Source organism: Tamandua tetradactyla, chromosome 2 (assembly GCF_023851605.1).
Source record: "Tamandua tetradactyla isolate mTamTet1 chromosome 2, mTamTet1.pri, whole genome shotgun sequence".
Taxonomy (NCBI): Eukaryota; Metazoa; Chordata; class Mammalia; order Pilosa; family Myrmecophagidae; genus Tamandua; species Tamandua tetradactyla.
The window spans coordinates 183846637-183874547 of NC_135328.1; the positions used below are offsets into that span (position 1 = coordinate 183846637).

General features: G+C 34.9%; 1 protein-coding gene across 23 annotated transcripts in view; it reads left to right on the forward strand.

Annotated features, from left to right (window-relative positions):
- SCMH1 (Scm polycomb group protein homolog 1) overlaps nucleotides 1-27911 on the forward strand; it is a 209013-nt gene that overhangs the window by 78985 nt on the left and 102117 nt on the right. For 4 of the 23 annotated variants that reach the window (XM_077150055.1, XM_077150048.1, XM_077150064.1 and 1 more), the window contains exons 2-7: nucleotides 2126-2206; nucleotides 9494-9620; nucleotides 14401-14469; nucleotides 14933-14956; nucleotides 23091-23231; nucleotides 24048-24118. In XM_077150055.1, the coding sequence (XP_077006170.1) occupies nucleotides 9608-9620; nucleotides 14401-14469; nucleotides 14933-14956; nucleotides 23091-23231; nucleotides 24048-24118 (318 nt within the window). In that variant the 5' untranslated portion in view covers nucleotides 2126-2206; nucleotides 9494-9607. Of the gene's footprint in view, nucleotides 1-2125; nucleotides 2207-3944; nucleotides 3999-8747; nucleotides 8784-9493; nucleotides 9621-14383; nucleotides 14470-14932; nucleotides 14957-22000; nucleotides 22053-22744; nucleotides 22820-23090; nucleotides 23232-24045; nucleotides 24119-27911 lie in introns of those variants that run through there. The other 19 variants (XM_077150061.1, XM_077150060.1, XM_077150069.1 and 16 more) reach the window with 14 other exon arrangements.

Consider the following 27911-nt stretch of genomic DNA (forward strand, 5'->3'; position numbering starts at 1 on the left):
CTGTCTTTTGGCAATTGCGAATAACGTTGCTGTGAACATCAGTGTGCAAGTGTCTGTTTGTATCCCTGCTTTCAGATCATCTGAGTATATACCAAGTAGCAGAATTACCAGATCGTAAGACAGCTCTGTAGTTAATTTTCTGAGGAAATGCCAAACTATCTTCCACAGAGGCTATACCATTTGATGTTCCTGCAAGCAGTGAATACGTCTTCCTGTTTCTCCACATCCTCTCCAACACTTGTAGTTTCCTGTTTGTTTAATAGTGGCCATCTAGTAGGTGTGACATAATATCTTACTGTGTTTTTGATTTGCATTTCCCTGATAGCTAGTGAAGATGACCATCATTTCATGTATTTTCTAGCCATTTGTATTTTCTCTTTGGAGTCTGTTCATGTACTGTTGTCTAATCTTTGAATGTTTCTTTTTTTAAAATGGAGATTTTTCTGATTTGTCATGTAATTTTATCTAATATTAGATCAAGTTAATTATTGACTTTCTTCATAGTGGGATATTGGACTTATTCTCTTTTTTTTTTTTTTGCAGTTTTAACACAAGCCTGTTACAGTGCTGCAGGCTTAGAAATGGTCGCTATCATACCATGAATGGCACCTTACAATTTTTGCTTAGGTTCCTATCACTGAAAGAGTGATAGGATGCTTATTGTTACCTTACTGTTTTTGTACTACAAGTATAGAAGCAGACTTGCATTGTTGGGAACTTATGCAAGGTCCTGTTATGAAAAACTTAGAATTATTGAAAAGTCAGTTTTAAAAATTGAGGAAGCTATTTCTTCTTGAACACTGCTGGGCATTGTGGGGGATATAAAAAAATCTTATGACAGTCTGGCCTTAGGAAGAGTGGGATACAGTAGAAGAGAGCCTTCTGGTTTGTAAGGTAGGCAGAAAATGAATTTGGTCATATTTGCTTTTGTTCTTTTTGATCTTGGCATTTTAGGTTTCTGATAGAAAAACTAGGTAAGCCACAGAGAGTGTGGTGATGCTCATACGGATGTAGATGGAGCCAGGACACAGAGAAATGACTGTGATGTCATCAATGATCAGTAGCAAAATAAAGGGTTAGGAGGATGAAACACCTACAATATACCAGGCACTTATTTATATTATTTCATACCATTCAGTCCTGACAACTCCTTCTGGGTAGGCACTATTATTTCCATTTTAGATATGCATGCACTGAGGCTAAGAGATATTTATTTAGTGACTTGTCCAAGTTTATATAGCTAGTGACAGAGTTGTTACTCAAACCTAAAGCCCATCTATAGCACATGCTATAAATTATATTATCCAAAGGAAAAAAATGTTTATCAGAAGATAGTCAATTTGGAAACATGCTAAATGCAAGGTTATAGAGAATATTGATAGTTTATGTCCAGGATGATCCAGGAAAGGGAATGAATGCTGTGATTCAAGGGTTTTATTTCTTGAAAGTTCCTCTGTACTGTTGCAAGATTGTTGTGTGGGGCTGTTAAACCCTGATGCAGTTAGACCAGGGGCTGGCAAGCTATGGTCCTTGGGCCAGACCTGGCCTGTCACCTGTTATTAAAATTAAAGTTTTATCGGAACATATCCATGTCCATTTGTTTCAACGTTATCTTTGGCTGCTTTCATGCTACAACAACAGAGGTGAGGAGTGGTAACAGAAACCATGTGGTCTGTAAAGCCAAAAATATTCAGTGTTATCTGACATTTTGTAGAAAAAGTTTGCCAACCCTTTGTTTTGGCTCTGTGCTGCCCAAGAAATCTTCTAGTTCTCATTTTGATTTCTGTGTAGATGTGCCATTAGAGTTGAATAAATCTAGTCATATGCTCATGAATATTTTAGTTCATGTGGAAGTTATATTCCTCATAGTAAATACACATTTCTCATAGTAAATTAGAAAATTAGCATTCTAGCTTATTTATCAGTGTTTTATCACCTACAAATCTGCCCTCAAGAGTGTTCCATTTTAACAGAACCCACAAAACTGAGGAAGAATATAACCAAATGGCTGCATTTGAATGGCCCTTGCTAGTTCCTTCTGATAAAAACCTAATTTTACTGCATATCTCCTATGATCTACAGCAGTTCACGTATCTAATTTTTTCTCTCTCTCTTTTGCTTCTAGATAGTTCCATCTTGTCAAGGGTGAAGAGTTTCGTACTTGGTATCGCTGATGGTATTATGCAAAAATCAGATCTTTAAAAAGGTCAGAACTGTATGCATATATAGTAGAAATAAAGTTATCTTTTTTTTGGCTGTATATGAATGTATGTATCACTAAAAATGATTAGCGTGAATAAAAGAATCTTAGCTTTTCTTTCCAGCTTATCCTATAATTTTAACAAATTCCGGGTGTCATTTAAATAGCTCATTATAGTTTGCAGAGTACTCCTCACGTAATTATTTCATACAGTCTTCACAGTAACCTTGTTAAGTATGTACTGTTACTATTCCTGTTTTATGGAAACAACGAAGGGTTAAGAGACTTGCTTAAAATCTTGTAACTATTTAACTAAAATATTTAGTCCTAGATTTTTTGCCTCTAAATCTACCCTTCTCATTATGTCTAATATATAATCTTTGGGGTGATACTGAGTCCTCAGTATGTGATATATCATTGTCTTAGTGCAAACAAGGCCCTTCATGCGTTGTAGCCTACCTACTTTTCTAACCTCCTCCACGCAATTCTGATCCTTCATCTCTGTAGCTTACCCTCCCCCTTTCCAACTATAATAAACAGCTAGCTCTTGTCCAAATACACTGTCCACTCCCATGCTTTAGTACCTTTGTCCTATATTTCCTTTGCTAGAAAGCCTTTTCATCTTTCTGAGAATCCTAGCTCAATTGATCTCCTCTGTGAAACTTCCATCAACTCCTCTAGGCAATGTTAGTCATTTACTCATGTTTTCCCAGAGCACTTTGTCTAGGAAATCTTTATTATATCAAAGATAACATTTTGTTATGATTGTGTGTCTGAATTGCTATCTCTCCTACTAATATGCAAGGTTTTTTTGTAGCCTCAGGCTGGGACTTATTTGTCTGTGACCTTAACACCGACACTAGTACCTGGCATATTACTACTAGGCTTAGATACGTTTTGTTTAATGAATAAAATAATAGCTACAACTCTTTCCTTAAAGGATCTGTAAGGAAATCTAAATGGGACAGTGACTACATTCAAAATATTTAGAAGCTTATAAATATATGTAAATGAATATTGTGCTTACTTGAAATAAAATAGTGGATAGTTGAATAGCAGAGCCAGGTGGAGTATTAAGGAATGAGCCCCTCTAGGTTAGGAGTCCGCAAACTATGGCCTGCAGATCAAATCCCATCTGCTGTCTGTTTTTGTAAATAAAGTGTTATTGAACACAACCAGGTTAATTTGTTTACATATTATTTGTGCTGCTTTTATACTACAATGGCAGAGGTAAGTAGTTGCAACTGAGACTATATGTCTTTAAAACTGAAAAATTTACTGACTCTGTACAGAAAAAGTTTGTCAACCCTACTCTAGTAGATGGATTTTAAATAGAAATATGAAAAGCAGACAAATGTGAATTGTTGAAGCATGCAATAAAATGTAATGCATTTTACATTAGAACAGGTCATGGCATGCTAGGTGACGAAGTCCTACTCTAATATGATTTGTCAGAGAAGAATATGTTGAGATGAAATGTCAAGAATGCTTTGGATGAAGAAAGAGGGAACATAGAATTCTGATGGAAAGAAATTGTCAAGTGAACACTCTGGGTCTGGAGTGAAATAGTTTTCTAAGTAGAAGCAGAGTATTGTGTTAATGAAGATGATGATGATAGCAATAATACAAATTAACATTGATTATCTCCTGTTGCCAAGTACTGTTCTAAGTGCTTTCCATATCTCTTATTTAATTCTTTTAACAACTATTTGAGGGAGTTGCTGTTGTTGTCTTTATTTTGCAGATGAAGAAGCTGAGGCACAGGGGCTTAAGTTACTTGGCCAAGGTTATACAACTAGTAAGTTATAGAACCTGCTCTAAGCCCGAGAGATCTGGCTATAGAATTTTCACGATAGAGGAGGGAAAATCTGGGAATATTTGATAAACTATCCTTGGAATGAGGTACTTAATCTGAGTAATTATAAAGGGTGCTATCCCATCATGGTAGAGAGAAAATAAACAGACCATAGAAAAGTAGTATTGAAAGACAGTGAGCAATTAGAATTGTCTACCATGGGTTAAGCAGAATATGAAGGAAAAGGAGGCAGATATGTTATTCAGTGAGTCATATTATAGTCAGTAATTGAGTTTAACTTTGGTAAGAGCAAGAAGCAATTAACTCTTTACATGTATGCAAGCTGTTTAAAATACCAGAAGAACTGGCATACACAACTGAGATAAAGAGTAGCAGTGATTTTCAAGGGAGCAAGGAACATTCAAAACCCCCACCCTCAAACATATACTACTCCTACACCCAAGTGTATTATAGTTAGTAGAGATATCAAATCATAACACACACCATCTACTCTTATTCAGTTTTGACTTCCTATCGCTTCAGTGGCAAAACATTTACTCCTTTGGACCACTTTGTAATGTTTATATGTATTATGAATATATATCAGTACGTATGTGTTAAAATAATACATATGTACTGTGAAAAATTTGCCAGCAGAAGTATACCAAATGAAAAGTGAAAATTTTGGTTGGGACTTCCTGTTTAAGTGTTGCATCTTTATCACTAGAAGTATAAGCAAAGACTTGGATGGGATGTTAGAAAGAATTTTCACCCATTGGCTAGAGTTGGTGGAAGTAGAGACAGAGGAAGAGGAGGTGTTTAAATGGATGACTTAATATTCCTTTCAACCTGTAGTTTTGTGTTTCTACCAATAGAATGATTACTAAACACAGAAAGGCAAAGATTTCAGTATGTTGTCGACATGGTTGACTTGACTGGAAGACCAAGTGGTGTAAGAGAAAATCCAATATATAAAATCTGAATTTACAGAACAGATTACTTTTCACTGAACTTTGACATTTTTATAAAGATTTATTTTAACTAGCTAACCATCTTGGTGTGCTCAAAATATACTTCATTTTAATAAAAAGTCCATTTATATTTAACTTTTCAGGACTAGATTTTACTGTATAAAATAAAGCAGGCACACAATGCTTATTATTTCAAAGAAGGAAAAGATTTCTAAGGAAAATAGAAACTGCCAAGTTCCAATGGATAGGAGGGAAATAATTGAACTGGGTACTGCTGCTACTGCCAGTGACAGATTAAAGGGACATTATAAATTGTGAATGAAGTTTAACCCCTTCATTGTACAAATGAGGAAAGTAAAAACCAAAGATAATTTATAACTGGCTCAGAATCGCAAAATAGCCTAGCTGGAATTTGACTCAAAGTTTGGAGATAAGGTATATAAAGTGCCTAGTAGGGTGCCAGTAAATGGTAGCTGAAGAAATAGAAGGGAAAGATGATGATGGTGGTGGTGCTGCTGTTGTAATTTCTTCTGCTTCCCATATCACATCTTTGAAAAATGAAAGTCTTCAGAGAGAGAGTCGATATTATAGATAAATATGTACTATCCATGTTGTAAAACCTAAAGTTGCACAATGTTGTAATGATGAAATCAGGAGATTCATACCTCCATAAAATACTAGAATCTGAGATTTGGAAAAGATTTAAAAGTCACTTAGTCCAGCCTCCTTTTTCCTCCTAGTGATTTAATATCACCATAAGAGGTTATCTTACCTCTGCTTCCACACCCCCAGTGATGGCAAATTTATACCTCCCAGAGAGCTCATCCTACCTTTACCTCTGACTATCAGAAAGTTCTTCCCAGTAAGTAGCTGAAGCCTTTCTATCTATAGCTTCTATACACTAGTCCTGCTTCTCTCCCTTGGGATCATGTAGAATCAGTAGAACAAATCTCATCTCTCCTCTATGTGAGAACCTTCCAGTTATTTACAAACAACTGCGTTTCCCCTGAGTCTTCTCTTCTCCTGGTTAAACCTTCCCAGTTTCTTAAATTTTCAATATCCTTTTTACTTTCCTTTAAATGAGATTGTTTGACTACCCCTCATTCAGAGCATAAGACCTGAATTTGAACATAAAGCTTTACCTCTGATGTGTTCCTGCTGGCAGAGAGTAAAGCATCCAGGACTGTCCTCTCCTTCATCCCAGACAACTGGAATAATAATAATAACAGCAGCAGCAGCAGCAGTGACAATGACGATGATAATGAAGATGCAGTCCAAAAACTTCTAACTCTCCTTGGGTTACTTATTTCATGATATTGTATCCATAAACTATCTGCCAGGAAGCATGACATGAACCCATTGGTACAGTAAACTTCTTCGCTGTTCAGCAACCATGGACCAAAAGCATTCTAAAAAAGCACCAGCTTCTCAAACATTATATCTGAAGAAGTCTACTAGAACTGCCTGTAAGACAAAGGGAGCCTCTTTTCACATATGTTAGCCATTCATTGCTTGTTAAAGCAATTGCCCTGCTTGTTAAAGGAAATACTAATCTTCTCTGGAATTGTGTGCATGTGCAGAGGTGTATAATTGCTACAGAGGGAGTAGGGGGAGGGACAGCTGCCAAGGGGAGATCTACTCCATCTTCTTTGTTCATATCTGCTACATGCACAAGACAGGATTTATTGCTCTCTTTGGTAAAATAATTGCCTAGCTTTTTGCCCTCCCCCATCTTCTCGCAGATCATCCCAAGGGAATATTACCATCTCATCACACTTATCTCCAAATAAAGTAAAAGTAAATGAAGGAGAGCTGGGAGCAGAGAATCAGCTGATAGGCGCTATGAATACTTGCTAATAAGAGAGAGTAGCTAATGAGTGGCATGGCCCAGATCAGTCTTCTCTGTTTCCTGCCTCCTCTTTAGTTTGTCTTCCATGACCATAGTGGGGCAGATGTTCTGCTCCTAGTTTTCCTGGTTTGATCTCTGTGCATGAAGACATAGGATTATGGTTTATTAAAACCACAACTGTTATCTAACACTGAGAGAGTTGTCTTATCTTAATGGGTTTTCAGAAGTACATTTGATGCTTCTTTTTTTCTATTCTCCGGTTTCCATTTTGGGAGAAACATCCCACTCTCCCTACCTCTGTTCTTCCTTCTCCTTCTCTGCCCCTCTAACTCTCATTCTCACATTTGTATGTGTATATAAGCCTGCATTATTTCTTTTGTATTTTATGAACTCTGTAAATATCTAAAACAGATACCTGTGGACTGATAACTTGAAGTAGATATGTCCTAAATTTAATCTAGTTTTACTTCATTAAATCCCAGGCTGTGCCTAATCTTATTCAGTCACTGGATCAAGCTAATGAGCATTAGTGCTGCAGTTTTTTACCATAATAAATTAGGTCAAACATACACATTCACATGTGGTTATAGTTCTTCCCAAGCTGGGCTATTTCATGTTAGAATAATTTGCAGAGTTTCTTCTCTGTGTGAGTTTTGTTTTGTTTTGTGGAGGGCATAGTTTGATAGTTTAGGTTCAAATACTGACTTTTTTACTGGCTGTGACCTTTAATAAAGTTACTTAACCTCTCTGGACATCATTTCTTCATTAGTAAAAAGAATTCAATTCAATAAGATGAAGTCATTGAAATACTTAAGACAGTATCTGGCACATAGCATGGAATAAATGGTAGTTTTCATAATAATAATGGTAATGGTAAATTGTTATTACTACTGTTAATAAACAAATGACAACTTACAACTGAAAATTTTTAATACCATACTATGTAAGAATTCTTTCTACTTCTCCTTGCTTCACGGAGTAGCCTGTTGCGATTGTTCCATCACATTTTAGAAGAGTGCTTCCATAGCCTTGTAAATATTTCTACTATATATCATCTTCTCAATGGTTTCCAGAAATATCAAGATCTTTACATTCTTTAGATCTGCAGTTCCCAATACAATAGCCACTAGCCACATGTGTCTTTAAAATTAATAAAAATTAAGGGCAGTTATAAAAATGCAACTCCTCAGTAGCACTAGCCACATTTTAAGCACTGAATAGCCACATGTGGCTAGGGGCTACGTTTTGTGCAATGCAGATATAGAACATTGCCATCATTGTTGAACGTTCTATTGGACAGCACTGCTCAGAGTATTAGTAAACTATATTCTTGTGTTTTTCTTCTCAAAAATCAAAGAGAATATATTTTCTAGGGTGTTCCAGAAAACACTCTTTTAACGTGTCAGGACTTTCAACGTCCATTTTGAGAATTCAGTTTATGCTTCTTACTTCAGCCCCTTAGTGCCATTTTGTCTATTTGCATGGGGCCAAATGTAACAAATATCTCTATTCAGTATTTCTGGGAGTATAGAGGCGTAGATGAAATTAAACCTGTGATACTTGCTATAAAGTACCTTCCAACCCTGAGATTTTCTAATAGTAATACATAATAGTAATGATTTCCTTAGTGCCATTACTGTCTTTCACTTTCCCTAAGAAGGTTGCATTACCATAATTTTTAAAGGTTTCAATCAAAAGTAAGAGCAAACCAAAGGGAAAAGAAGCAGAGTAGAAATAATTCTAGCAGATATTCCATAGGGTAGTTACTCAAATTATGAATAGTATAATCCTCAGAGGCTAACTAGTAGCAGGAGGTTATAATTCCTGTTTTTAAAAAGTACATTGTATTGTGAGAAACACAGTAAACAATAAGTTTTTCTTTAATATTCCCTATTACCTATATTGGGCGCTTTTTTTTTCTCCCTTGGGCAGGCACCAGGAATCGAACCCGGGTATCCAGCATGGCAGGTGAGAACTCTGCCTACTGAGCCACTGTGGCCCACTATATTGGGCACTTTTAAATGGCACTTTTAAAGTCACTTTTCATTTGTGCTTCACTACAATCCAGTGAAGCAAGGAGCTTTTGAATCATCAACACCATTTTACTGATAAGGAAACTGAGGCTCAGTGTAGTTACGTTTCTAGTCTAAAGTCTTAAAGTCAGTATCTTTAAGGGAAAATAGGGTTGAGATTCAAACTTAAAATAAAATTTTAACATTCAGCATTGTGTTTTGTTTTGTTTTTTACTTTATCACCAATCAGACTTTGGTAAAGGAAAAGGTAAAGATTCTTTAATAGAACCTGGAAACTTGAGTAACTACATTAGCTACTCTCAGAGTTGCTACAGCTTCATTTGTCCTGTGACCATGTTATTGGGTTTTTAGTTATCTTTTGATTTTCTAGTTTAACTGGTTAGCTAGAAATTATGTTTATATTCAGTATTTGTCTGGGACCAAATGTAACATATCTCTATTCAGTATTTCTGGGAGTATAGAGACTTAGATAAAATTAAACCTGTGATACTTGCTATAAAGTACCTTCCGACTCTGAGATTTTCTAATAGAAAGAGATATATATGTGTATGTATGTATATATCCTGCTTTCCTTATAATACAGCACAATCTATTAATAGTGAAAGTTCTTAGAGTAATGTGTCCCACTTCCCTCCCATTTCACAGATGGAGACATTATACAGAGAAGCTGACGTGTTCAAAGTCAGAACAAGGGATTGGTGGATCCAGGGATAAATCCCAAACCTCTTAACTTCTTGAACAGTTTTTAGTCCATTGACTATGCAGCCTAGTGGTAAGTATCTTTTTACCCTTTCCTGGAGGTAAGAGGGATTAAGAAACCTAGCAAGGATTGAATTTAAGGAATTCCTCATACTTATTAGAACATCAGTTATCTTGTTTTTTCATAATCATGATGTCACAGTTGTCATTAACATGAATTTTCTTAGTAGAGGTTTTGCTTTTTAAATATCTCGAAATATTTCTATAGTGTTTTAGTTATATTAGAGATTATTATTATGAAAAGGAAAAAAACCCTGTCACTTAATGAATTTGTTTTCTGTTAGGCACCATACTAGATACTATTCTATTATATATTATATATCATATCATGTATCATCATATTTCTTGTGTTATTAAAACTTATAACCATTTCTGAAAGGTATACATTCTTGCCAATTTTTATAGTAACATTTAAATGGTATTTACTGAATAGTATTAGTATAGTATTAGTTTTTAATGATATTAATTGAATTTATCAGAAAAATATCTTATAAATTTCAGGGTTTATATTCTAAATCAAAATTGAGTTTTGTGGAAGCTAAGAGCCTCATCAGAAATCTTTAAAAATAAAATCTCTTTATGTCCAAGTAAGTTTTTCATGTTTACTGTGTTAATCCCTTGTTCATCTCTTGATTGAAACATACTACTGTGGGATAATTTGTCTTGCCTGAGATTTCATGCTTACTTTTCCACTTTGCAATAAAATCGTGATGTTTTCTCCAAAGCCCATTCCTCTACCTCTAAATCTGAAATGGTTAGGGATTTTTAATTACTAAGGTGATGGAGCCAACCGTGCCACATGAAAAGCAAGGGTATAATGGGTCTCCAGAACCAAGGTCACATACGCCGTTAATATATTCTCTACATCCCTCAGCTCTGCTTCTCTCTGCCAATTGGCTTCTTCTTGCTTATGGTAGATCTCCTTTCTTCATTATGGTGAAAGAAATGGCACTGGTATTGTCCAATTTTCATTTCTCTTACCCTGCCCCTTATATCCTTACGCTCCAGCCACTATGAACTGCAGTCATCCAACATAGCACTGCCCAATAGAATAGCCACTTATAATAATTTAAAATTTTTAAAAAATTTCTTGTAGCCACTTTTTAAAAAATAAATCGTTTTTTATTTTTGTTTTGTATGCTGTGTGGTGGGGGTCACATTTCAGTCTTTTTCCATGTGAGTATCCTGTTATTGCAGCAAAAAAATTTGAAGTGCACAGGCCAGTAATCAGACCTGGGTCTCCCGCCTGGCAGGTGAGAATTCTACCACTGAACTACCCATGTACCCCTTGTAGTCACTTTTTTTTTTTTTTTTTTTGGCGTGGACAGGCACCAGGAATTGAACCTGGGTCTCTAGCATGGCAGGAGAAAACTCTCCCTGCTGAGCCACTGCAGCCTGCCCTGTAGTCACTTTTTAAAAATGTAAAAAAGGGGAAATTGCAGTGCGATGGTTGCTCAGTGACAGAATTCTCGCCTGCCATGCGGAGACCCAGAATTGATTCCCGGTGCCTGCCCATGCAAAAAAAAAGGGAGGGTGGGGGGAATTAATTTTCATAATATGTTTTATCTATCCTAATATATCTAAAATATTATCATTTCAGCATGTAATCAGTATAAAAAACGTGTAACAAGCTAGTCTACATTTTTTTTCTTCATACTAAGTCTTTGAAATCTGGTGTATGTTTTACCCTTATAGCACATCTCAATTTAGACACTAAATTTTCATCATAAATACTTGTTCTATATTTAGTTGTCAAAAAAATTACAGTTAAAAAAGTAAATTCCTATACCCAATTTTATTCCATACATACTTAAAAAGTTTTCACAATAGTTGAGTGGAGTGTCAGTTTCTGAATTTAAATTAATAAAAATTAAGTTATCATAAATATTCACTTTCTCAGTCACACTAGCCACATTTCAAGTGTTCAATGGCTGCATGTGGCAGGTGGCTACCATATTGGACAGAGCAAGTCTGTTATCATAGTACTTTATGGCATCGTTTATTTTTATTATTCCCTATCCATGGTATACTTTTCTTATTTCCCCATCACCAATCCCCAAGACTCAATTCAAGTGTCTTCTTTTCCATAAAGTCATCTTGACTTCTCTACCCACTCTCTTTCCAGGTAAAACTGGCTTCTCCCCTTGCCTCTACCTTCTGAACTCCCATACTTAACTGTTAGCACAGCACTAATAATACTAAGGGAGAATATTTTTTGCATCCCCATAATCTAGCACAGGGCTGGAACTTAGATGTGGTCAATTAATTTTTGTTTGGAGTTAGTGTAATTTCCACTTGGAGAGAGCAAAGAGTTTAGAGGGTTCTTTTGAAAATAGTACATTGGAAATGGAATTTAAATGTCAAATTGAACAAGATTTAACAGATAGCAATTCATTGCTCTTTAAACCTATGACATGGCATTCATTCATTCATTTCCTTGACTTAGGTATGGATGATATAAAGGACAAATTCTACACAGTAGTTGGCTTAAGCAGTTTACTGTCTCACAGTTTTAGAGACTAGAAGGGTTCTTTCTTCCTTGGGCCGGTAGCTTTCTGGCTGCCTGAAATTCCTTCTTGCTCCTTGACATCTCAGAGCAATGTCCTCTCCTTTCTCTTCTGGATAACTTTGACTTCTGACTTTTGGCTTCTCCCCATGGCTTTCGTGACCCTGTCTGAATTTCTTTTGCTTACAAGGACTCCAGTAGTCTGGATTAAGACCTACCCTCTTTCAGTGGGCCACACCTTAGCTAAAATATATCTTCAGGAAACCCTATTTACAATGGAGTTATACCCACGGCAATGTGGACTAAGATTAAGAACATGTCTAAATTGGAATATATATTTCAGTCTACCCCTAGAGCATTTATCTAGATCTATTCTCTGTTTGTGGATTTGCTCTATTTGAGGCCTGCTATTACGTATCTTTCCTTGCTGTTGCCTGACTAACCCTTCCCCTTGATAGCACCATTAAACTTACTGAGCATCAGATTTCTCATCTGTAAAAAGATAATGATAATACCTGAGAAGATGTTTATGAAAATGCTTGGCACTGGGCCTGGTAATGGTAGGTGTTAGTTGAATCTGATGTAGAATGAATGCAGCTACCTTAGGAAATGTGATGTCATTTCTCAGCAGTGTTAAGTGGCATTTGAGAATTATGGCCATTATTTAAAGTGCAACAAATAAACTTGTGTTTGTTTTTGGCACTTTTGTGCTGCTGTGGTAGACATGGCATAGGTGGATAATGGGCTTTAACCAGAGTTAGGATTGAGGTTTTACTAGGCAAGTTTGACCAAAAAAGAGAAATAGGAGTCAAGAGTGTTTGCCAGGGAGTGGTTATTATCAGAGACCATGAAGTCCGAGCTGGGTAAGAAGAGAAGTGAAAATATTATGGGGTGATTGATGGTAAGAATGTGGTAGGGGCCGGTAGACTAAACTGAAAATATATTTGTATTATGTAAGTAATGTGTCCTCTTTAGAAAATTTGGAAATATTGATTAGAAAATAGAAAGGGAGAAAAATCCATAGTATCACCACTCAAAGATAACCAGTGTTTATATTTGGTATTTACTTCTCTCTTTTTTCTAGTCACAATTTTTTAGAATATTCTCTGTTTTTAGTTTTTGTGTGATTGTGATTATTCCATGAATACATTTTTTCCCCAGATTTTACCAGATAACATCATAACAAACATTTTCCCATTTTGTTTTATAGCCTTTGCAAAAAATCTCACAGATGCAAAATATCTTGTGAAGTGCTTATATTATAGTCTCTTTTGTGTGTGTGATAACATACCTAGAAGATCATTGCCACATACATGGTCATGAAGGTTCTTCACCATTTTCTTCTAAGAGTTTTATGGCTCTAGTTCCTTTATTTGGGTCCCTGATCCATTTTAAGTTAATTTTTAAATACGGTGAGAAGTAGGGGTCCAGGTTCATTCTTTTGTATGTGGATATCTACTTTCCCAGCACCATTCATTGAAGAGACTGTCCTTTTCCATTAAGTATGTCCTTTCTCATACTTAGCACCTTTGTCAGAAATCGTTTGGTCATATGTGTGAGTTCACTTCTGGACTCTCAGTTTTATTCCATTGATCTGTTTGCCCAGCCTTATGCTAGTTCCATATTGTTCTATTTACTGTGGCTTTGTTATAAGGATTGAAATTGAGAAGTGTGAGACCTCTAGCTTTGTTCTTTTTCAAAGTCATTTTGGCTATTTAGGGCCCCTAGCAATTCCTTACAGTTTTGAGGATCAACTTTCCATTTCTGAAAAAAAGGCTGTTAGAATTTTCATAAGGATTGCATTGAATCTCTAGATCGCTTTGGGTAGCATTGACATCTTAAAAATATTAAGTGTTCTAATCCATGAATATAGAATGTCTTACCCTTTATTTAGGTCTTCTTTAATTTCTCTCAGTAGTGTTTTGTAATTTTCAGTGTACAAGTCTTTTACTTCCTTGGTTAAATTTATTCCTAAGTATTTTATTCTTTTAGATGCTAATATGTTTTGTTTCCTTAATTTCCATTTCAGATTGTTCTTTGTTGTTGGTATTATGGTATCATACACAGTCTACTCTTTTGAACATTTAGATGGTACCCCCCCCCAACTTTTTAATTATAAGTAATACCATGATAGATATCTTTTTACTTTTTCTGTATTTTGGACTATATCCTTAGAATAGAATCTCAGAAGTGATTTACTTTAGCAATAATTGGATTCATACTGCCAAGTGGAGAAGTATTGATCTTATATTTTCTTTCTATATGACTAGTTTCTCTCTTCCTGCAGTAATAGACTGGAATGAGGTTAGGAAACACAAATATAGTCATCTGTCAGAGTCTGCATCCCAATACCAAGGTAAGAAAAAACTCTGTTTAGCTTAAAAAAATTTTGATATCCTTCACCTTGAAATCTTTCTTCTTAGAGGTCTAAATTTACAAATAGCTCATTGTTAAGAAAAGAGCAAATTTTGCAATTTACAGTGGTGTCTTTTAAAAGCAATATGTTTTGTTTGGGGCTGGAAATGAGGAAAGCTTGATTCTGAGTACAGATAATTCCAAATTAGCTTCGTAATTTTTGATACAGTTACTTAGCTAATCTGTATTTCCTTAGTGTTTAATTAAGAGTTTAGGCTCTGAAGTAAGACAGAATTTGGTGGTATGCTTCCACAACTACTAATAATAAGTTCAGTAACTTTTAAAATTAGATTATTAGAGTAGGCAAATTCTTAAAGTCCCATCTTACCCCAGAATTTCAGCTTTCTATCATTTTGATATTTGTGTCATGATGATTTATACTATAACTTTTTTTTCTTTAATAGAAGCTGCTGACATCCTGGAACTAGGTAAGATTTTTTTTGCATGTGTTTTGTTAAATAAATGGAATTAATAAACCAGGGAATAGATTATAACCAGTTTTAATCAACTAGGTGAAAAATTTCATGTGTTTTGTCTCATAAACCAGTGAATCCTGTGCTCTTGTCTGCCTAATGAGTCCATGTAATTCATCTCAGTTGTCATGTCAAGTCCTCCTTATCAGGAAGTCACAGACTAAGCTAACAAAACGACCTAGCGGAATTAATTACATAGAGGACAGAGAGGAACTGAACCAAACTCTGGAAATTAACTTCTTAATTCAGTGAATCCAGAGCTAAAACAAATCCCTACTATCCATAAATTAGAAGATGCTGGGATTTTCCCAAAAGAAATTGTTCATGAGATAATTTGAACTAAAATTAAACCTAAATATTTTTAAAATTAAGTAACTAAAGCAAATCTGAACTATTAAAACATCAAGAAAACAAGAAGGAGACTAATATTGCATTTAGTTTATCATCTCTGTTTATCATACTTTATGACTAAGATTTGAAGAATAAAATGATTAATGATATTTCACAATCACCTTTCAGGTGTCCTACCCAAACATTAGTTTTAACTTCTTAGAGTCATTTAAAATCCTTCTATGTGTCACATAAATATTGGTATCTGGATGCATTTGTCAATTATATGTTAAAGTATTTTAATCTATTTATTACTGTAACTTCATGTGTCCAACTCTGTTATTACCAGTCTCTCTATTTTCTCTTGATTTTTTTCTTCCTATTACATATTACTTTCTATTCCCACTGACATAGAAGATAACATAAAGTAGAAGAACACTGGTCAAGGAACTCCTGGGTTCTTTGAGAGCCAACTCTACCACCTAATAACTTTGAGACCCTAATCTTCAGTTTCCTGATTTATAAAGTGGGGATAATAATCCTATTCTGCCTACTTCACAGGGTTGTTAAAAAGATTGCATAAGCTAATGTATGTGAATACATCTTTAAAAGTCTTAAATGCTTTGTTTGCATCTTGGAGGATTATTATGATTTTCATTTTGTTCAGTGATTTAAGTCAAATCTTATGACATTCTTCGATGGTGAAGCATTACATGAATGTAATCTAATGAAATTAAATAATGCAGATAAAGTGCCTGGCACTTGGTAAACAATAAATTTTAACCATTTTTAATTTTTCCTTAAAATTTTCCTCAAGGTCTCTAAGGTACTGGTGTTTCTTAGAGAAACACGGACATAGGAGTCAGCAAGTTCTTAGTTCAAATTCCTGTTCCCCTTCTTACCAGTCTTGTGACTATTACAAATCAATCTTTCTGAGCCTATTTCCTCATCTATAAAATGGGGATGAAACCTACTTTGCAGATTATTGTGAGCATTGGAGTTATTGACCATAAATAGTCTGGCATAGTGCAGACAAGTAGAAGGCACTCAATGAGAGCTTCTGTTTTTGGTTTTGTTAATAATATGAATGATAGTAGCAATTATAATTCAATGACAATTTAAGGCATGCTTTAAGCAACCTATTTATTGGCAGGGAATTGTGAAAAGTCCTTGTAAACAGTGAATACTCAATTTAACATAAATGTATATCAGTTATTAAGTGATGTTAAAATTTAAAAGCATTGTTTTCCTCCTGAGGGTAGAGGTATCACAGACAGGCAGTGCGAAGGTGGCTCAGTGGCAGAATTCTTACTTGCCTTGCCGGAGACCCAGATTGATTCCCGGTGCCTGCTCATGTAAAAAATAATAATAATTAAAAAATAATTTGGCCCTCTGTCTAACATTTTTAATTTCTTACCAAATATTTGTTCTAAGGCCATCTTCCATTCTCTACTTGAACTCCTCAGTTTGTTGGGGACTTACAACCTCCTCAGGCAACTCACTTTATATTTAGGCAGATATTTATTTAGCCAGAATCTGTTTCTTTATAATTTCTGTTAGTCATATTTCCATCTTTTAGAGCCATATGGAACAGATTTAACCTATTTTTCAGTCACCAGCCTTTAGTTGCTAGAAAGAAGCTCTAATGACTATCTTCTCACTGTCATTCTGCCACTTTGTAGTTTAAGCCACCATCATCTCATACTGAGATTCTAGAACAGCTTCCCAATTAGTCTTTCTACCTTCAGCCTCACTCCCCTCTAATGCATTCTTCCCACTGCAGCCAGAATGATTCTTCCTGAAAACTATTCGATGCTTACTTCTTCTCATTAAATGTGGTATATGAAGCACTTTGATACCTGAACACTGTTCTTTAAACACCACACAGCAGCCATACCAAAAGATTTAGTTTTTAGAACTGCTTCTTCTCACTTCTGGGTCTTTATACATGTTTTCCTTTCTGTTTGAAACCATAAAGAAATTTCCTCTCTCTCTGGCTGATGCCTGCTTATCTTTTACACTTTTGCTTAGAGGCTTGGAGGTTACTTCCTGTAAGTAAAACCTTGCACAATCTCCTTCTAATGCTTCTATAGCATCCTCTGTCTCCCCCAGTTATAAGATCTATCACAGAATATTGTACTTGACTGTTGTCTCTTTCCCTCACTAGACTGAATCTCTGTGAGGGTAAGGACAAATTTTGAACATGGTTGTATCCACAGCACCTAGCCCAATGTTTTGACATACACTATAAATATTTTGGATGGATGGATGAATGGATGAGGAAATGGCTCTGAGACTTCTTTTTACTCATGCTAAGTATCCATTTCTCCTACGTCTGATCTTCAGGTGACATGATTTTGTGTTCCTTCGACACAAGGCTCTGGTCTGCTCTTTCTGTCTCTCTCAAAGCATAGTTCACACTACAAAATATATCTCAAGTGTGATTTTACTAGTCCAGGAGAAAGTAAGATGATTATTTGTTTGCTTCTTCTTTCCGTTTTCTCATAGCTTTTATTGAACTTCTATTAAGTTTCAGGCACTGTATTAATCAGTGGACATTTAAAAAGTGAATAAAAACCCCTATCCATAAAGAGCTTACATAAATAATTATAGTGATATGGTATGATGAACATAATAATAAAGATGTGAACAGAATGTTACAAGAGATAAAGAAATGATAGGATTCGTTCTGTAGAGATAGAAAAAATCAGAAGGCTCTGTAGAGAAAATGGCCTTTTTGCTGAGTCTCACTCATCAGGTACGAGGAATGACATGGGCAAAAATAAGAGGCCAGGAAAGCAGAAGTTTGTTTTGGAAATTCTGAGATCCTCTCTAGTTTAAGTATTGTGATTCTTTATCTGTGAAGCCTCCCAAATCCAAACCTTTCTCATTTCAATATACCTCCCTGGACACACACCCCCAAAATTTGATTTTTTTCTCCCTATCTAATCCTCTCTATTGCCTAAAAGTGTATATCCATTCAGAGGACCTGTGATATAGTGAGAAAACAGTGGACTTACTTTAGATTCTTTATTTCTGTTACATAAAGTTACCTCAAATGACCTTTCCTTTTCATCAATGTCACAATTAAAAGTATCTTTTACTCAACATTCTATTCTAACCTTGAGGCATTTAATGAAGGCCTTTATATCTTAAATCATTCTTCTTCATCTGTGTATATATTTAAAAAACCAAACCAGTTGATAGAAATGTATACTGAAGAAACCATTGCATTGATTAGTGTCTACCTGAGACGTCCTTTTTTCATCCAGGATATTTAACAAGCTCTTTGCTTTTAGCTGTTGTCTCATGGTGTATTTAAAAGGACACATGATATAATTCAATTCCTGATATTTATTTTCAAAAATTCTATTTTTGGCTTGGTATTTTTTTATCTTTACAATATCCATTAAAAAATACCATGTTGTCTATCTAAAAGGGTTATGGACAGTGTTTTGGCAATGAACTACTGTGTATATTGTAACTCAGCTTTGGACATTTTAGGATAACTGCATTTTCTTAGTGCTGGCTGTACCACAATTTATTAACCACTTTAAAAACAGCTGGAAAGTGTAGGGTTGAGAATATGACTTATGAGGGGACTCACTCTATCAGTTATAAATGGATTATGAAATTCCATGAAGCAGCATGCTCCTAGTACAGGGATAGACAAACTGATCAAAGGTATAGAATACAGAATCCAGTAATAGATTCATGTGCATATAAAAATTTCATATAGGATCAAGATGATATTTCAGATCACTGGGGAGATAATTTATTTAGTAAATGATGTAATGTATTTATTGAATAAAGGTTAAGGAGGGAAAGCAGTCCCCTTGCCTCATTTGTCTTACAAGCTAAATTCCATGTAGATCAAACATTTAAATGTAAAAACATGATACCAGGGAAGTCCTGGAAGAAAACATAGGTTAATATTTTCTATAATGTTGAGATGAGGCAAATATAACATGAAACCAAGAAGCCACAGAAGAAGACTGAAATCTCTTTACAAGAAAGTTAAAAACATTTTAAGAACAAAGCATCCTAAACCAAAGCAAATGTTTTCAACACATGTAACACACAAAGGACTAATATCCTTAATATATCAAAAACTCTTAGAAAGCTAAGAAAAATAGTTAAACATCACAACAAAAATAAAATATAAAACTGACTAATAAACCTAAAAAGATCTTCACTTCATTAATAATCAAAGAAATGCAACTAAAAGCATAACAGCATTTCCTTTATTCATTGACTTATATTTATCAAAATTATAGAGATTATTGAAATGGTTTTAGCAAAGAATTAGAAGATAGGCACTCTCATGTACTATTGGTAGGAGAATATTAATTAGGATAATCTTTTTAGGGGACATTCAGCAATATATGTTGTATTAAAATAAAAAATAAGCAAAACCTTTGTCTTAGAACAATTTTCTTAATTTCTTAGAAATTTACCCTAAGAAGATTATTGTAAAAGTGTTAAAAGGTATATACACAAAGAGGTTAGTACAAATTAGAAAAAAAACTTAAATATTCATCAGTAGTATTTAACTACTGCAAATGTGAACAATGGAACAGTATTCAGACAGTAATCTTGGAGTAGAATTTCTGTTCTAAAGACCACGATTATCCTTACTGCTTGTTGCTCTTAGGAGTTCTTATAGAGAAATGTGGCCAGAGAGTGGAGGTGCTTGGCATAACCAAGTCAGGTCAGGAGCAGCTGAGGGATTTGAGGAATATTTAGAAAGATTAGATATATAATATCTGGTTGGAGGTTAGAGGATGGCAGACTTTGTCTGCCTATAAGGATTAGAGTCTATCCATTTCTGCCATTGAACAGTAGCCAAATAATGAGTGTGTCGTCATTGGAAGGATTCAGGCAAAGGCTCACCTTTGTTATATCACCTCATCAAGTTGCCATTTTTTACCATCCTGATTGAAATAGCATACATGTCCTCAGCACTCTCTTTCCATCTTACCTTTATTTTTTCTTCATTTGAAAAGAGCCAGGAATTATATAATTATTTATCTGATGTATCTATTACCCTTTTGATCAGCACACCTTTATTTATTTACTTACATACTCTTTTTCACCTTAGAATGTATGCTCTATATTGGCAGAGATTTGACTGTTTTGTTCTTTACTATATAAATCTGTGTCTAGAACCATGCATTGCATGGAGTTAGTGTTCAATAAATATTTGCTGAATAAATGACTATTAGAGAAGAGGATTCATGCATTAAACTTAAATGACCTCTTATGCTTTACCTTTTGTGGACCTTTCAGTTCTTTTACTTTTATGTAGTTTGTAAGTCCGTTCAGGGCAGTGATTTTATTTTCCTAATATAATTGTAACTGTCATGTGTTGTGCATTAGTTTATAAAACACTTTTCATAGGCATTACTCAGTGACAAATAAAATGGATGGCTTTTCTCATCGGTAAGTTCTCAGCTCAAATGTCTGAGCACCTGTCCATAACATCCCCAGCTAAAATAGCTCCCAGTCTCTCTATCACATCACCTTATTTTAGTTCCTTCAAGTTGTTATCATTTATTATCTTGTTTATTTATTTATGTGTAAATTGTGTCTCAGTATGTACCAGATGTAAATTCCCAGGGGACATCGGCCTCCTGCTATATCCCAGCAGTTAGATTACTGCCTGGCACATAGAGGATACTTAATATACATCTGTTGAATGCATAATTGAAAACATTCTATTAAACTATAAAACATTATATTATATATATTATTAATATTAATCTTTACAATAATCCCTGACCCCAAGTATAGACAAGATTTTCCTGTTCTGCATTCTCAAGGGTAACCTGTACTGCCTCATTCATTTAATTTAATTAATTAATTTAATTGATTAAAATTATCACAATTGTAGCAGATTGTCTATTTATTTAATATCTTTACTCATCTTTAGACTGCAAGCTCCATGAATTTCGTTACCATATTAACCTGTTCCTCTGAAATTAACACAGTGCTTTGCAAATAGGAGTTTAATAAATGTTGTTGAATAAACAAATGTGTGTACAATCTTGTGAGATAGATATTATCACCATCTTTCAAGATAAGTAAACTGGCATTTCAAAGAATTAAGTAGTTTACCCAAAATCAAACAGTTAGTTATAGAAACAAAAGTTTAACCAACATATTCCAACTCCCAATTTTTTTTTCGAAAACATTCTTTCAGCACACCACTAGTTCTTAGATACAGTTGTTAATCATGATTACCTGGCACATCTTTGAAAATACAGATTATTAGGCCACACTGGGAGCCTACCAGATGAAAATCTCTGAATGGTGGAGCTTAGGACTCTGCTATTTAAAAGCAAAAAGAAAGAAAGAATAACTACCCAAGAGAGTCTAATGATGAGTAACATTTGGGAATCAGTGATTTATACCACAAGTCAGCATACTAATTTCCAGGCCATATCCAGCTACCTCCCTATTTTGATAAACAAAGCTGTAGTGGAACACAGCCATATCCTTTCATTTAGATATTGTCTATGGTTCCTTTCACACTACAACAACAGATTGAGTAGTCATGATGGAGACTGTAAAAGCATAATATTTTTAATGCCTGAACTATTACAGAAAGTTTGCTGAGCCTTGATTTATACCTTGCTGCCTGTCCACTTTCTTTCATGGTCGTTTTAGTGTTTGGAGATGTGATAGACATATGATGTCCAGTTCCATGATGGGGATATAAGTAAGTGCTCAAATGTTCTTATTTAGTCAGTAAAAATTATCTTAGTTTGCAATTTACCTGCAAACTAAGGGACTAATAATATAAGAAAAATACTAATCTAGGCATAGTTCAAGCTACTCAACCTTCACAGTGGCTAGAGTTTCTTTTACATGTAATTTGTAATAGGGTATTCCTTAAATAATGGATGGTCTGAGGTTTCTGACCAATAGACATTACAGCCTGAGATTGATTACCATAGTTGAGATGTGTAATAGAGAACTGTAGTTAATATACTAATTATTTTAGTACCACTGAAGCTGCCACAATTCTTAAAACCAAAGTCTCTTGGGTGCATTTGGTCAGAACTCAAGCTAATATATGCAGTTACCTAGGACTAAATTGGTAGACCTGTGTTGTCTAATAGAGTAACCATTAGCTACATGTAGGTATTTAAATTTAAATTAATTAAAATCAAAATAAAATTTAATATTCACCTCCTCACTCACTCTAGCCAAATTTCAAGTTTTCGATAGTTAAATGTGGCTAATGGCCACCTTATTGGATAGTATAAACATAGAAACTTGTATTGGATAGTACTATTGTAGACACTAGAGTTTAAGTTACAGTCTAGTCAAATTCAAGACATACTATTTGATTTAATCCTTCATCTGTAATGATGGACTAATAATTTCTTTTATTTCCTTTTTCTAAAGCAGATTGTGATAAAATATATTCAGTCTTTGGTTTAGGACTCTCTAAGCTGGTAACAAACTCTTTATTAAATTCTGGTAAGATCTTTAAATCCCTGACTCCAGAAAATATCCATCTCATTTACCTTGTGGACTATCTAGTCAAGGTGATTAATAATTAGCCAGTTCACAAGATGGTTCAGAACTGACTATGTTGATTTCTGGCCAAATCTGTTTGGCTTATTTAAGGATGATGGGAAAGGGACCAGTTTTGAAACAGAATCTATTTAAGTCAGTAGAGTATAAAGTCTTGGCATCATTTTTGGAGTGGTTTAGATTTCATCATTCAGTGACTCCTTTTTATTCTCAGCATCTTGTGCTTTTTGCATGGCCCAAAAGGGCCCTGTCCTGATCCACCACAGAGGAAACTTCAAGAATTGCTGGTTTGCTAGTGTTTTAGCTTATGAGAGTCTCTGGGACCTTCCCTGCTCCATCATGGGGTCACCTCTAGGTGGGTATTAGGGGGAGATTGGTAATTGCTCTAACCTTTAAATAAATAGCTTGATGATATTTGTAGTCCAGTGAGATAGCTGTTTAACAGTTTGGCCCTTAAATTGTTTTTCCCTAGCCCCAGCATAGTGTCACCTTAAAGATTATTTCTTAAGCAAAGTGTTCCTTAAAACTTGAGAGGCTCTAGTCTATTTCAAAGTCTGTAGATTCTGTAACTTGTTTTTTGTTATCATCAGCAAAAAGGCTTCCTGGGTCCTACTTTTCTCTTCACTTACCAGATCCTTGTAATTTTACACTCAGAGCGAAGTAGCTATAGCAGGGATGGGAATAGCCTCTCCTTCATTCCTCCTGAATGGCTCCAACCTTACCGAGTGTTACGAACTCTCACTTAAAAGTAGTAGGACGACCTCTACAGGAACAGATGTTCAGAAGGAATCACCCCCTACACACATGCACACACCCCTGCCTTCTACCTCTTCTGTTCTGTTTTCCACAAATCACCTGGGCACTTCTTTGAGAAACTGGTTTATTTTGCTTTGGCATTTGAGATCACTTTAAGGACTAATTTAAAAAACACCTCAGGTCATCTTTAGATGATGATTTTTAAAATATTGATCTAAAATGACCCGTCATTAGATTCTTCCTCCTTCAGGTGACTATATTTAATTCTCTTAATACTCTTTTGGCCCAAACAAGGGAAAATAAGTTTTCTTGCACTCCAGTCAGTCTGCAGATGGTTTAATGTTTCGCATAGTTTACTTCCTGAAAGCATTTTTTAGGAAGTTGACTGTGATAGAGATTTCTATTTCCTTTACAGGTCATTTTACCTGGGACAAATACCTAAAAGAAACATGTTCAGTCCCAGCGCCTGTCCATTGCTTCAAGCAGGTAATTGATTCTCAGCATCTTTAGAAGGTGGGAGGCAAATAGGCAAATACATTTTTTAATGGTCCTTACACAACATGACATGGGATCCCTTGGGTATCTTACCTGAGGATCCCAGAATAAACTTCTATGGAAAGAACACCACCCAAGAATTAAAATTTGATCACCATGAGTTTTGGCATCATTCTCCCCAGCTTTATCCCAGTTAACAGCCTTTCCCCCTTCACCTCCTTGGGGGATATTCTGTTACTGAAAACAACTATTAGGATTACTATAGCTCTTAATTCAGACAAATAGGCAAGAAAGTTAAATAGCCCTTAGAATTCTTAAAAGTGAGCAGTGTTAGTTTCTCTGTACTCAAGCCTTTGCCACAGGCTTACCTTTCTGTAAGAATATTGGCTCTGAATCTCATTGGTGAGCATTTTCAGAACTCATCGGGGTCATCCTGAGATTTTCACATAGAATTGAGTGCTCCAGACAATGCACAGATGAATCTGACCATATTGGTATGTAAGAAGGCTGATAAGCAAAGAGGTTTACGATGCTAAACAAAACTAAACACCAGGAAGCTATTTACATCTCCTTTCCTTTAGTACTCAATGCTTATTTCCTTAAATTGTCTACCTTCACTTGAGTTGGAATTTTGTCTCATTTCAAAATATAAGCACAAGTTGAGAACTTCTGCCCATTTGAAGTACTGGAAACTGAATTTGTACTCACATTTGAAACACTTTTTTTAAAAGACAAATTATATTAAATTATTTTCAAGTCACGGAGTATCAGGCACCCAAGTGTAGTGATCTCTGAGAGATGGGAAGCAAATGAGGTGAGCCTTTCAATTTCCTAGCTTACTGCCCTAGGCCACAGCACAGAAAAGGGGAACCCAGATTGCACCCATCAGACTCCCTAACTTGAGACAATGGAGTTGAGAGTCCAGGCAAACCAAGGCAGCTAGACTGTGCAAGACAGAGTACCAAAAAGAATAAAGCTGCACAGGAAAAAAATCAAGAAGCTCTTCAGAGGGCTCCCTTCAAGTATTCAGTAGGGTACAATTGTTTAGTTGCATGCATATAAGGAAATTACCCCAAATCAAGGAAAAAGCATCTGAAAGTAATAAAGGGAGTAGAGCCTGGTGCTCAGTACCTTCTCCCACAAGCCAGGCTAGAAAATCTCATAATTTGAAGGCATAGGGTGGAATACTCAGAAAAGTCTTGCTCAGTAGTGAGCAGTGAATAGCCTTAGATTGTACACTGTTCCTAATCTACATAATAAATCATGAGAGCAACACTCAAAAGGATCACACTATTTCTAAGTAACCTAACTGCATCCAAAATTAAAACATAAAGAAAATTTATAGGAATGGAAAAGTATCTAGCAGCTAACAAGGTAAAATTCACAGTGTTTAGCATCCAATCAAGGATTGCCACCTATTTGAAGAGGCAGGAAAATACAACCATTAATGAGGAGAATAATCAATATACTGCATCTGAATCAGAACCTGTACAGAGCTTAGATTTAGCAGACCAAAAGCATTAAAATAATTATTTTAACCATATTCCGTATGTTCAGAAGTAGATACATGGAAGATATTTTAAAAATTCACATTGAACTTGTATGGGTGAAATGAAAAATACACTGAGATTAATGGCAGAAGAAAAGATTAGTAAACTTGGAGATGTACAATAGAAACTACCAAAATGAAACACAAAGAGGAAAAAGAATTTAAAAAAAAAAAAAAAAACAGAGCAGCAGTGAGCTGTGGGACAGCATCAAGTGGCCCAATAGATGCGTAATTGTGGTCCTGAAAGGAGAGAAGCAATAAGGGACCGAAAAAGTCATTGAAGAAATAGTGACTGAAAAATTTCAAAAATGGCGGAAAACCATAAATCCGTAAAACCAAGAGCACAATTAATCAAAAAGCTAAGAAACAAGAAGAAAATGACACTAAAGCATACCATAATCAAATTTCCCCAAACCAGTAGTAGGTAAAATGTTAAAAGCAACCAGAGGGAAAAAATTCATTTTATATGTAGGGGAACAAAGATGATAATATCAGATTTCTTGTCAGAAACAATACAAACAAGAAAAAAGTGGACCATCTCTAAGTACTGAAAGAAGAACTGCCAACCTAGCACTCTATACCCAGCTAAAAATATCTTTCAAAATCAAAAAAGAAATAAACATTTTCATGTATGCAAAAGCTGAAGGAATTAATCAGAAGTAGACTTAGATGAAAAGAAATGTTAAGGAAGTCCATCAAACAGAAGGAAAATGATACCAGATCAAATTATGGACCTCCACGAAGGAATAAAGGACACCAGAAATGGTAATTGCCAAGTGTAAATATATAAAAAGTAATTGACTGTATAAACAATAACAATAATTTATTGTTGGGTTGATAGCGGATATATGATGATAATAACCTAAAGGCCAGGAGGAGAGAAATGTTAAGTATACTATTGGAATTGTAAGATTCTTATATTACACATGAAGTAGTGTAATATTACTTGAAGATTGACCGTGACAAGTTAAAGATGTTAACTGTGAACTCTAAAAGAACCATAAGAAAACAAAGGTATAACAAATAAGTCAATGTAATTATAAAAAAATTAAAAGAAGGCAAAACAAAGAGGAAATAGACAACAAAGAACAAATAGGAAAATGATAGATTTAAACCTAACTACTATCAGTGATTATATTAAATGTAAATGATCTAAAAACTCCAATTAAAAGACCAGTATGATCACAGTGGCTAAGAAAGCAAAACCCAGTATATGCTGCCTACAAGGAATTTACACTTTAAATAAACTTATTTATTTAAATAAATAGAATTTATTTATTTAAATAAATATAAAGACACAAATAGATTACAAGTAAAAAGGATGGGAAAAGTTACCAGGTTGACACTAGTCTTAAGAAAGCTGGAATAGCTATATTAATATCAAAGTAGATTTTAGAGGAAAGAATATTACCAGATAAAGATATCATAATGATAAAGGTTCAGATAATCTTTACATGAAGCCAGAACTGTAAGGAGAAATGGAGAAATTCACAAATTATCTGTAGTCAAACATTGTAACACTCTTCTTTTTATTGAAAGAACGAGTAGACATAAATCAGCAAGTATACAGTAGACTTGAACAACACTGTCAACCAATGTGACCTAAAATGCAAAAATAGAGCCCTACTCAACAGCAGTAAAAAATTGACCATACATTAATGGTCAATTGATTTTCACCCAAAGTACCAAGATAATTCAGTGGGATCGTCAACAAATGGCACTTGGACAGCTGGATATCCCATGCAAAAGAATGAAGCTGGACCCTACTTTACAGTATATACAAAAGTTAACTATAGGTGTATCACAGACCTAAGAGTGAGCTCAAACTAAGAGCTAACTTCAGGTATATCATAGACCCAAGAATAAACCAAAACTAAGAGCTGAAACTAGAAAACTCTTAGAAGAAAACATAGGAGTAAATCTTCATGGCCTTAGATTTGGAAATGGTTTCTTAGGTAGGACACCAGAAGCACAAGCAGCAAAAGAAAAGATAATTGGACTTCATCAAAAGTAACAGCTTTATGTTCCACAGAACACCATCAAGAAAGTGAAAAGACAGTCCATTGATATGAAAGAAATATTTGCAGATCATATATCTGACGTCCAGGATATATAAAGAACTCATCACTTCACAGCAAAAAGACAAGTAAACCATTTTAAAAATGGGTAAAATATTTGAATAGACATTTTTCCAATGACATACAAATGGCCAATAAGTACATAAAGTACTCAACA